Source organism: Oreochromis aureus, linkage group 22 (genome assembly GCF_013358895.1).
Source record: "Oreochromis aureus strain Israel breed Guangdong linkage group 22, ZZ_aureus, whole genome shotgun sequence".
NCBI classification, from domain to species: Eukaryota; Metazoa; Chordata; class Actinopteri; order Cichliformes; family Cichlidae; genus Oreochromis; species Oreochromis aureus.
Genome location: NC_052962.1, coordinates 20,684,750 through 20,696,787, shown reverse-complemented (window position 1 = coordinate 20,696,787; position 12,038 = coordinate 20,684,750). Strand labels below are relative to the sequence as shown.

The 12,038-nt window shown below is 42.2% G+C and overlaps 1 protein-coding gene across 2 annotated transcripts; it reads right to left on the bottom strand.

Moving 5' to 3' along the window:
* Window positions 1-74: 74 nt before the first annotated feature.
* spag1a (sperm associated antigen 1a) lies at window positions 75-11,915 on the bottom strand. 2 transcript variants are annotated; one of them, XM_039605586.1, is made up of 10 exons: window positions 11,533-11,915; window positions 10,340-10,439; window positions 9,040-9,192; window positions 8,713-8,870; window positions 4,566-4,707; window positions 3,651-3,777; window positions 3,393-3,530; window positions 2,464-2,985; window positions 2,042-2,276; window positions 75-501 (listed from the first exon to the last, which is right to left on the bottom strand). In XM_039605586.1, exons 1-8 carry the CDS (start codon window positions 11,885-11,887, stop codon window positions 2,935-2,937), a joined length of 1,224 nt encoding a protein of 407 aa, XP_039461520.1. In that variant the 5' UTR covers window positions 11,888-11,915; the 3' UTR covers window positions 75-501; window positions 2,042-2,276; window positions 2,464-2,934. The 2 variants fall into 2 exon arrangements, with proteins under 2 accessions (XP_039461520.1, XP_031598702.1); XM_031742842.2 differs by lacking the exon at window positions 2,464-2,985 and having other exon boundaries at window positions 75-2,276.
* Window positions 11,916-12,038: the final 123 nt, after the last annotated feature.

The following is a 12,038-nucleotide window of genomic DNA, read 5'->3' as shown; positions in this document are numbered from 1 at the left end:
GTGTTCATTCATTCATGTTTCCATTTGAAATAACACACAGGCACATTAATGCATTCATGTAGCAGTTTATTTACATTTGCATTCAGTCTATTTACATACAGTACATGCTTTTACATTCATGAACGAAGCTTTACATCAAGATTTTTTTTTTAAGATAAGCCTTTTATTTTTACAACAAAAAGGAAAACAAGACTGGAAAAAACTAACCTAATATTTTTATACTTGCAAAATAAACTGTGGCACAGTGTGCTAAATTTTAAAGAAATACATAGTGGGTGATTTCAAAAGCTGCTCCTGTGGGGAGTTGACAGAGGTGATAAATTATGTTTGCAAAGCTTGGTAAGCATCTAATTTGTCCTTTTCAAACGTGTTTGAAAGTGCAAACAGGTGAAACGAGTAGCTGACAGCCAAGCACGTTCTGCACACAACCGCAGGCTGAAATGTGAGAGAATGACAAGCCTGAAGGTGGAAGCTGAAAATGACTTTCCATGGAGGCCTTTTCTGCCAAAGAAAATTTACGGTACATTAGTCAAAATTTTGGTTTAAGTCTCAAACTTTGACTTATTAACTCAATTAATTACTTGAAACTGAGGGGAAAAAACATGAAATTTTGAGATAATAGGTAAGTAATTGAGATACATGAAGCTTTTTTTTATTCAGAACCCCCCCCCCCCATCCCATTGGTGGAAACAAGTTTTCAATTTGTTGGGTAAGAAACCAAGCGTTGCTGCTAGGCTCCCAACTCATACAAACGAGTTATTGATGTTTTTACTTAAATAAAGTACATTTGTATCACTGTAAAGAATAATTTTCTTGTAATATGACAATTTTTGATAAATATATTTGGGTGTTTAATCAGAGCCTTATCAGCGGGTCTTGTTGCAGCAATAAGGGCACAGATATGTGGACATTAGCTTTAATTTAACTACTATATACCTACACACACAAACAAAACAGAAGTTTTTGAATTACATTAATGACTGAGCTACAGTAAGATGTACAGTGCATTGTTCTGTAAACTAAAACTAACCTCAGCAGGGCAATATTTAAACCCAGAGAGGTACGTGAACTAAAAGTCGCTTAAAAGGGGATCTATTGTGTTCATTTCCCACTCACTCTAAATTTTTATTCAACTTTATTTGATTTGCAGCTAAGCGATCGCCTATGTATGTTATTGGTCTTTTATCCCCTCTCTGAAACAAGTCTTTTTAGTTTGTTTCTTTAAGGCACCCCCCCCCCACTACAGGCCCAAATTCTGATTGGTTGCCCTTCGACTTGCTTCTAAAGAGAACCCAGTGCTTGTTAGCTCCGCCTCCTTATTCAGGCATAGCTAGAGCTGAGTTGACCATATAAGGAAGAGCATTCCGAGCTGACATCAGCTCAGCACTAGTGTTAAACACAACACAGTGATTACTTTATAAAAGATGATGTAATTTTTCTGAAACAGTGGCCAGTTTGAATATGAAATTCCAGCAGCATTTATCAGACAGGAAATAAAGAAAAGCATCATGGGTCCACTCTAAAGTGCTGACCTCAGACGTTTTTTTTTTTTTAGCTAATCTAACCGGTGAAGCTTAAATTCACGTTAGTGCCTTTTAGAGCACTTCCCAAAACTAATAGTGATGATAGTTTATGTGATGTTGTTGGCTTGTTGTTTAAATTAATAGCAGCTCTTATCACACTATATGTAAACAATAACAAATGCTTTGGAATAAAATAGCTGAAGCTTTCGTATCTTGCTGTGCAACACACAAACACACACTGCCTGCACTGCACTGATCCATTCCTTTCAAAGCAGATTAAAAAAAAAAGCAATCAAAATAAAACCTTTAATCTTGGCGTATTTCATCCTAACTGTGGTAAAAATCTCAGTAGGGCACGCTTGATACGCACTCTCTTTCCCCTCTCTCAACACTCTTTAACAAGTGAGAGTGCTCTGGAGCCTGTTACATGAAACTGGACATTACATCATAACGTGAATGATTTATAGTGCGAGCGGGTCACAAGTACCTTGACATTAGCCTCTTTAAATAAAGCTTACCGTTATGTAAGCTTGTGTACTCAGGAGTTACGTGTGGTTCGCACACATTGCAGATGAAGCAGAGCTGAAAAGCTGGTCGTCCACGGTTCTCGTCCCAGGAGTTCAAAAATAGTCATTTGTATTTCTACGCTGCTTACTTGCTGTAGCCGATTGCTTTAAAAGTCCTGCAGCAGTACGGTAAGTGTCCACACCTGTCTCCACATGTCCACATGTGAACCAGCGGGAGACATCAAACCTGCAGGAAATCATCAAAGGTTAGCCTTTTCTGTGGGGTTTTGTCTGTCTTAATAGTTTGTAACATACTTAGTAAAGCCATGTTCCTAGCTAATTGGAGACGTTACAAACAGATATGGGATGTGTCTGGATCCAGACCTGGAGGCTTGTCAACTAGTGATTAAAGCATTCCAGAATATATCCAGTACCTGTTTACCAAGTATCAGCTGTCGTACCAGCAGAACAGTTTCTTTCTTCAGGCTTCAAAACTGCCAAATTCATCCTCCACACTCTTCTTCTTTTGCTTGTTCCCTTCAAGGTTCACCACAGCAGATCACCTGCCTCCATCTCACCCTGTCTCTAGCATCCTCCTCTGTCCTACCAGCCCTCTGGATGTCCTGCTTCGCTACATCCTTGAACCTCCTTTGTTTTCTTTCTCTTTTCATCCTGCCTGAAAGCTCCATATTCAACATCCTTTGTCCAATATATCCACTATCCCTACTCTGGACATGTCCAAACCATCTCAGCCTCACCACTCAAACTTTGTCTCCAACCCGCTCAACCTGAGCTGTCCCACTGATGCACTCTACTCTTTCTAATCCTGTTCATTGTGATCACTCGCAATGAAAAGCTTATCATCACCTCGAGCTCCACTTCCTGCCATTGCCACTGTCTCCAAATCATCTAAACCTTCCCTTTTGGTGTTGCTCCTTGTTACGTTCCCTAACAGTCTGAGGGATGTGAGGAAAATAACAAAGGATGTCCAGATTGAAAAACTGAGACAAGTAGGCAAATGAGTAAAGCAAAGGTTTTTATGAACAAATAAAATGAAAGAGGCAAACGTGCCGCTATCACCTTTAAAAGAAAAGAAGCATAAAAAAGCAAGTATAAAAGGTTAAATCTCTAAAAACACCCTCCTCTGACACTCATCTCCACCCACTCCACCCTGCCCGCAACCTTGCTTTGGACAGTTCACCCCAGGTATTTAATCTCACCCACCTTCACTACCTCTCCTCCTTGCATAAAGGGACTAAACTTCCAGTATAGTTTTATAACCTTGTGTTGCATAATGACAACTACAATGAAAATTAAATCTAGTAATTCAGGGGGTTAAGGTGACGTGAGGAACTTGTTTTACCCTTGGTGTGTGCACGGTGTTGTCCATCAGGCTCTGTCTCAGCAAGCCCGTCACCACCTCGAGCTCCTGCTCCGCCTCCCGGACGTTGGGGTCCAGTCGGAGGACTTCCTGGAGGTCACTGCTAGCTGAAAGGTAGTCCTAAAGGATAATCATTCACACAGAGAAATCAGGAATGAGAGGAGGTAAAAAAAAAATCTAACGCATTATCTTAAAATGACAAGGAAGATTTAAAAGGTTTATGAGGGGGCGCGCCAGCACCTGTAAACCTTTAAAAGCCAGGGCTCGTCTGTAGAAGGCTTTCTTGTTGTTCGGCTCCAGCTGCAGGGCCGAATCGCAGTCCTGCCGGGCCTCTTCGAAGCGATTCAGTTTCAGGAGACAGATGGCTCTGGAGGAGAAGGGTTAGTCAGACAGTCTCTGTCAGTGATGATCAGTATGAGGACCAGGCTACGCATGTTTAGATTACTCCACACTGTTTCAAATAGAAATAAAAAACCTTTATCTTCAAAATATGCACTGTAGAAGAGTAGGGACAGATGCATTTTCCCCAACATTTCGCACAATATCTTGTTAATATAGAGATTTTTGCAGGATGTAATATTTACAGGGAATCCACATGTCCAGCAGTTTAGGTTTTCATGTTTGCAACATAATATTTCATCTGAAATTAGCTTCAGATATACTGATACACCTTCATGGGGCTTTATCCAGAGCAACAACAGGCAGTGCATCAGATCTGACATGCCAGGTGGTCATATGGTGCCCTCTACTGTTTCCCCTGTCTACCTGTAAATGGAGAATTAGCTCTGAGCTCTGCATCGCTCCCTACTGTGAAAGGAGAGGCCATTTTTCTGTGCTGACAAAGTAAGATCAAAACATGCAATTTCATTGAAAACTTGTGACACTGACGAGCAACCAGGGGAAGGTGAAGGTGAAGAATGACATTCATTTAAGCCTTTGCTGCAAGAATAGAGAAACTGGCATTATTTCAGCTGATTTTTACGCAATATTTGAGCTGAAGCTTCTTACTTGATGTAGGCAGTTATTCTGTTACTTTGGGGGGTGGCAATCAAACTACCCACCTTTCAAACAGTGTTTCTTTTATAAAGTAATTCAGGTGCTCTTGTAGCAAAGACCAGTCAATTCTAGCGTCTGTTTGGGTTGTTTTTTTCATACCTGTTTGTGTGGAGCGCACATTCGTCAGGTTTTATGGTGAGACATTCACTGTACTTCTCCAGGGCCTCCTGGAAGTAGCCTTTCTTGACCAGACTGTTGCCTTCATGTTTAAGCAGAGTGAAGCGGGCTTCTTTTCTTCTGGCTGTTGGCAGAAAAATGTTATTTTCCAACTGAAAAAGATGACTTCATAAAGAGTTCATTTTCTTCAGTGCAAGTTATTGATTGGTTAGACAGATCTGGGGCAGACTGTACTGAATGGTTTGTCTTTCAACAAGCCTCTGCTACAATTTCTTCACACTGTTTCAGGCCTTAATAAATCCAGCCTGTCGGCAGCAGTCTCAGTGGACCAGCGGAGATGAGTCAACTCCTCCTTAGTTAGCGATCGGCTGTGCTGAAAAAGCCAATGCGGCTAATGAGTTGTGGGAAAGACACACGCAGCGGTAAACATATCCACAGACTCACAGGTACACAAAGAGATAATATTCGCATTAATCAAATGACACAGCTACTAATGCCAACTCTTGAAAAACCGAGCTCAGCAGGCATTAAAAGTAATATACACTCACTAGTCACTGGAATAGGTACACCTGTTCAACTTCTCTTTAACAAAAATATCTAATCAGCCAATCACATGGCAGCAACTCAGTGCATTTAGGTATTTAGATGTGCTCAAGACGGCCTGCTGAAGTTCAAACTAAGATTCAAAACAGAGAACAAAGGTGATGTGAGTGATTTTCTGTGTGAGTATTTCTGAAACTGCTAGCCAGCTGGGATTTTCCCCCACAAACATCTCTAGAGTTTATGGACAATGGTCAAAGAAAACAGAGAAAACATCTACTGAGCCAAAGTTCTCTGGAGAAAATCCTGTTGATGTCAGAGGTCAGAGGAAAATGGCCAAATGCTTCAGGCTAAAAGGAAGGGAACAGTAACTCAGATAACCGCTTGTCTCAACCAAGTCATGCAGACGAGCATCTCTAAATGCACAACACAAGAGGAGCCTGAAGCAGACGGGCCTCAGAAACAGAAGAGCACACCGCCTATCAGCTAAGAACAGGAAACTGAAGCTACAGTTCATACTGGCTCACCTAAATTGGACGACAGACTGGAGAAATGCGGTCTGGTCTGATGAGTAACGATTATTGCTGCAACATTCACTTGTCAGGGTCAGAATTTGGCAAAAATACATGAAAGCATTGAATCAATCCTACCTTATATCAACAGTTCAGAAGGTTCAACCCACTAATAACAAAGTATAACTAATAAAGTGTTCAGACAGAGTTACTTTAGAAAGCATTCAGGCCCAATGCACTATAAAACTACTGAATTAAAAAGCCTGAACCGGGTTTTGAAACTCTTTTTCATTTTTTCTCTACCAAGAAAATTCCAGTTTCATCCATTTACAATTGAACCAAAGCACAAAGTGAAAAGGCCTGCATGCTTTCTGAAGCAGCTCGGTGCTGAAAGGTTATTTTTTCCCTTAGCTGAGACGTCCGTCGATACCTCAACCACTCAGGCTAACTCTCTGTATCAGAGCTGCTCTGTTGCTGGGAAACTAAATTGATATGTGGAGCATGAGTATTTGAGATCAATCACCTCTGAAGCTGATACAAGCTGGGAGTCAAGCTGTGAGGAGATAATTTAACAGATACAATCTAATAACATTACCAATAACACAGTCAAAACAGACACGCTGGCACCGGCGCTGAAGCGTAGTGGCAGGTTAGGAGGTTTCGGGGCTGTGGGGGAATAATAACACAAGTTTGTGCAAACTTTGATTACAGGGTTATTTTAATGCTAACTTGCTGTAGAGGTTGTGTTTAATTCTTTTCAATCCCAGCATCAATAGATACGTAATTTCCTCTGGCGGATAACACAGCTGTGTTTGCAAATGCCGGGAGAGCAATAGCTTTAATCATCGCCACTAACGCTAGCTCAACTAATAAATCCAATGCTCATTTAACTTGTGTTGTGGCAATTAAAGGCATAGTAACATATTAATGAACTCGAGGCTTCATTAAGTCTAATTGTTTTAACGGATAAAATTATAATTGTCAGAATTTTAATCCATTTTAACTCTTTTATTAAAGATCACAGTTTAGTGTTGTTTTGTGTTGCGTGTTTGCAGTTTTATTTCCTGTGTTTGGGAAATCAACATGAAGACGTAGCAACAACACAAATGTGATTTTAGGAATGAACTAATTGAACATTTGAGACACTCAAATTGACTTGTTGTATTAGAGAATTGTAGATGTACACGAGTTGGGAAGCTCTTTCTCCATTTCTAAACAACCGAAGATTCTAAGATCATCAGTCCAAACAATTTGACATAAGTACAAGTTATTCAGATGTGTCACAACTTTGTCCGGAAGAAGACCCAAACTGTCACCCTCATATGAGAGGAAATTGATTTGAATATTCAGGAACCAACAAGGCTCAAGCCATGAACTGGAAGCTACTGGGACACCAGCATCACTGTCCACAGTGAAGTCAGTTTTACACCATACACTGAGATGGTGCTGACCACAAAAGAAGCCTTCAAAATAGACGCCTTCAAATTTGTAGCTGCCCATATGCACAAGCCAAACTCCTTCTGGAGAAAAGTTTAATGGTCAGATGAGATAAATATTAAACTATTTGGCTTCAATGGCAAGAAGTATGTTTGGAGGAGTAAAGGTGAGGCTTTCAAACCTAAGAACACTGCACCAGCTGTCAAGCATGGTGGTGGTAGCATCATGCTGTGAGGCTGTTTTACTGCCAGTGGTATTGGTACACTGCACAAAGTGGATGGAAAAATGAAGAAGGAGGACTACCTCCAAATTCTTCAACTTCACCACAACAGTTGGATGTTTGAAACGTGAACACAGTTGCGTGTTCCAACAGGACAATGATCCCGTTCCCATTAAGAATGGATAAAGCAGGCTAACATTAATCTTCTGAAACGGCCTCCCTGAAGCCCAAACTTCAACCCCACTGAAACTTTGTGTAATACACGTCAAAGCTGGTTCTGAACCAGAAAACCAACCAATTTAAATGAAGTTTTCTGCCATTACAATCAGTCAAATATCCACCCAGAATTATTCCAGAAGCTTGCTGATGGCTACCAAAGACATCTTGTCAAGATGCAACTTGCTAAAGGACATGTAACCACATATTAATGGCGCTGTATATACTGGTGACCTTGTTTGGATCAGAGAAAATTCAAAGTAAATTCAAACTCCTTGTCTTTTAAAGACATTAAAGATGTGTGCCGTACAATCATTCCACCCTGGAAAAAGAAAAGTTCAAAGAAGTCATTAAAACCTCAAAGTTACCACCACATATTTTCTCATGATGAGCGGATGTGAACTTCTGGCCACAACTTTACTTTATTTCCACCACAGTTTATAATAACTTATGATGCTGTCTCTCCGATCGCTTTGAACTGGAACTTTTTTTTACATTTCTTATTGTTGGCATGGTGTCATTCCTCCTCAGCAAGATGGAACAAAATGCATTACTGTAGGAGGTAGTGATTAACAGTGCTGCATATTCGCTGTGACAAATTTAACCAGCAGACATGTTGCTTTAACACTTACAACTTCGATCACTTCCTGTCTGCTTCTGTTTCTGGCTTCATATTCATTCACCCTTGTATGTGTTAGATCCTGTGTTTGGAGTTTTTCATTAGACGAGTACAAGTAAACAGATTTATCTGTTAGTGTTAGTGTGAGTTTTACAGCCTTATACTACTCCAAACCTATTTACATATATTTGCATTTATGGCACATTTGGAGTCTCCTGGTTCTTGTGAGCAGTTCGAGCGCAGAGGAAACTTGACCTGGATTGTTCCATTACAGCAGCACTATAGTCTGTGTGGATCGTCTTTACTTTGCATTATTGATAGTACACCCAGACAAACACACACACACAGAGTCTCTCAGCAGGAGCACCTTCACCACTACTCAGCATTTGCACGCTGATTCTACTGCTGCTCTATGGTTCAATTATTTAACTGTTTCTTTTACAAATGCTGCGTGAATGCAATCACCCAAAGAACTGTCTTTACTCAAGAAAATCTGGGCAGATTTCTTTAAAAGGCTTCTTTGTTTGCATCAGATGTGCTCATCACATTTAACCTCTTAAACCCACAGGAAGTGATGTTCCTCACCTTCCTCCTGGGCTGCTCTGGCGGCCCGGGCCTGGGCCTGCTCGATGCTGATTGGTTTCTCTCGGTGCTGCAACTGCACAGACAGGGGGACGACGGGAATCTCTGGAAGCTTCTGTCTCCACTCGGGCCCATCCTGCTCAATCAGCATCTTTGTGAGCCTGTCAGAGGACAAAGAGACTGAAACTAAGATCGCAAAGTGTTTCGCATTAGCAAGACTCGTGCAGGGACCCAAAGGGAAACTGAAATGACTGAAACGACTTGGTGTTACGTGAAATTTGTCTTAACATACGCCAGTTTCCCGTGTTTGGTTTTTTGTGTTCAGCTGACCTGTGGATGCTGTCGTGAGCCGCCTGTATCCCTGTGTCTAACTGCAGGACGGTCTTATAATCCACGTAGGCCTTTCTGTAGCGCTCCAGTGACTCATAGGCCATAGCTCGACGCAACAGAGGCTTCAAGGAGTAGGGCAGCAGCTCCAGAGCCCTAAGAGGATCAGAGAGGAGAGGCGGAGACCGAGGGATCTGAACATGTGAATGAATATTTGACCGACAGGCTGTCGCAGCCTTTAGAGCAAAGAAACAAAAAGCAGAAAGCTGCTGGATCCAAAACTGCATCACTATGGATGATCTGCATGCTGTGTTCCACAGTTACAGAGAAAACAGTTACAATCGGGGTGTGGAAAAGCAGCTTGTCATTCAGCTTTCATGTAAATAATATTGAATTTAAATAAAAACACAGCCCACATGTCCCCAACTGGGTAATGTCACGGTCCCTGGGTCTTTTACCGGGAGCTTTTGAGTTTTGCAGGTTCATGACTTCCTCTAGTTTTGAGAAATGATTTTGTTCTAATTCAGTATTCTTCATGGTCTTCTGTTAATGTTTTTTTTCATATGAGTTTCTTTATTTGTCCCTACAGTTCTTTGCTTGGTTGTAGATGACTTAAGGTTTATTAGTTCCCTTTTGTTAATCCCACTCTGTCCCTCCAGTCTTGTCTCTGTCTCTTGTCTTTCACTGTTTACTTCACATGTTCGAGCCTTTGTCGGTATCTTATTTCCTGCTTCATTTTGGTGGTCTTTTGTCTTTCGTGCTTTGTATCTAATTCATATTCTCGTCTCGTTATCCCTGATTTGTTCCTGCTGTATCTCCCACTTTTGACTCTGTTAAAATAGTGAGTATAAGACAAAAAAGCACAAAAACTCCCCCTTTAATAAGATATTCATAAGTTTTCTTGGCTGATCTCTTTATCCCAATCTCCATCTATGCATTTCTCTCTTTATAAGCTGGTACTGGTAAGAGTAGACGTTCCAATCAGGCTGTAATTGTTGCCATTTTGGGAAAATTAATTGTTTACCACCATGTTACAGCTGTTATGTACAGTTATCTCTCAAATGATGTCACACATAAACTTAGCACTCCACACTTTAAACAAATGGTCACTTTTGGACCCAAAAACCCAAGACGATTACGACCATGACACCAAAACCAATGAGTGTCATTTGAGTGGTTATGGCCATCTTTTAAATACAGTCTGTGATCTGACAGTGTTTTTGGAGTGTGATGTCAGATCTGTGGAGTCGTCTCTCAAACCTGGAAGTTATAACCTGTAATAAAACCGACGCTTGTCACGTACTTGTTGCAGTCCTGTATGCAGTCTGAGCTGTTTCCCTCCTTCAGGTAACAGGCTGCTCTGTTGGAGTAGAGAATACACAGGTCCTCTGGACTATCAATGCCTGCAAGGGGACAACCGTAATCACATTTCTGAAAGACCAGATTCATTTACGTCATCTTGTGATCTGAAAACCAGGTGTAAGGCCATGCTACACATCCATATTACCAGCAGTTGTTTGGACTTTGTGGCCTAAAGTGCTCGAGAGAGAAGAGAAATCAAGACAAGTGAAGCAGTTCAATTGCAAGTGTCCAGAAACGCTGAAGGGGTGAAAGGCAGACAGATAAAAGGCTGTGTTAAGAGATCCCTCGGTAGAGTCATTTTCTCCTCTGTCCTTTCCACTCTAGTGCAGTTTCATAACCGCTGGGAGAGCATCAGTCTTATGTACAGCTTCCACAACCCACAGCGCATCATCATCATCATACACTGTTCTCACCAGCTTTCTGATTGAAGTCTATGATTAATCAAGTCTAAACGTTTGGAATCTGGCCACAGTGCAAGTGCAGAAAAAGCCATCACACCTGCCAGCTACGAGAGTAAAAGTCAGCTGAGTGCTCTCCGTGCAGCGTGGCATTGAGCCTCACATAAAAGCCCCATGCATCAGCACACAACTTCCATCGACAGCAACTTGTCTTGTGCCAACACTCCACTGCAATCACAAATCACCAGTGCAGAGACGCCTCATGTCTCTGTTTCATGCTAAAAAGTGACCTGAAGTCATCCTGTAGGCTGACTGGAGAAACGGTGGTATAATGCATTCATAACTGACACGGGATACGTTGGATTGTGGAACCAGGTGACACTGAGTCAACTTGTATGTGATACCCTTACCAGGGCTAAGTCACAGATGCTACGACAGGGTTTCTGTCAGGCTCTGTGACACCCATCTGCTGTTTTTGGCGACTCTACACTGAGTCACAGAGCTGGAAAAGCTACTCCAAGAAATCAAATGAGGAAAATAAACAAGAAATAACTTTCTGGTAGCAAAATTACTGTAATTTTCTAAAACTATACATAGTTTAATTAATTAATCACGAAATTAGCAGTTAGATGAAGCTCCTCTAACTATGCTATAGTATCGTTGCTATAATCAGATTTGTTTATCCCAGGATCACATGCTGTGTAAAAGAAAAGAAGCCGCTCATGTCACCCCCCACCTGCTTCAGCACACCCCTCAATGGCCTGGGTGTACTTCTCCAATGCGTCTCCAAACTGTCCGTGTTTGAAGAGATGGTTCCCTTCATTCTTGAGCCGGGCCAGGTGAGGAGGCAGGGCCCCGGCGGGAGCATCCAGGTAACTTGTGTCCACTGCAGGGCTGTCCTCCTTCTTCTCTTGCCCACCAGCAGGGCTGTTTTCTCTCTGAGTGCCATTGACCGCCCCCTTCTCTGTAGCCATGTGAGGCTTTCCCCCGCTGCTTCCACCCCGGCTCCTCGTCCCACTCCCTGCTGTGGCCTGATCCGCGCTCGATGCCCCTCCTCCGCCGCCCGGAGGTTTCTCCTGCGCGTTCCCCATAGCTGCACTCCCTCTGCAGTGTGCTCAAACTCTGCCTCTCCCTCTCTCAGAGCCGCAGCTACATCTGAGCCTGGATGGGGATTTCTGCTGGACACACCCCCGACATGAGGCGTCAGATGTGATGTCAGCGAGGGGGAGGGGGGAGTGCCAC

Excerpts from the sequence above, each read along its gene's own strand:
- spag1a (XM_039605586.1), bottom strand. The coding sequence starts at position 11,887 with ATGGGGAACGCGCAGGAGAAACCTCCGGGCGGCGGAGGAGGGGCATCG. Across the intron at positions 8,871-9,039 it reads GCTCACGACAGCATCCACAG|GCTCACAAAGATGCTGATTG; the intron begins GTCAGCTGAACA and ends GTCCTCTGACAG. Across the intron at positions 3,778-4,565 it reads TGTGCGCTCCACACAAACAG|AGCCATCTGTCTCCTGAAAC; the intron begins GTATGAAAAAAA and ends CTTCTCCTCCAG.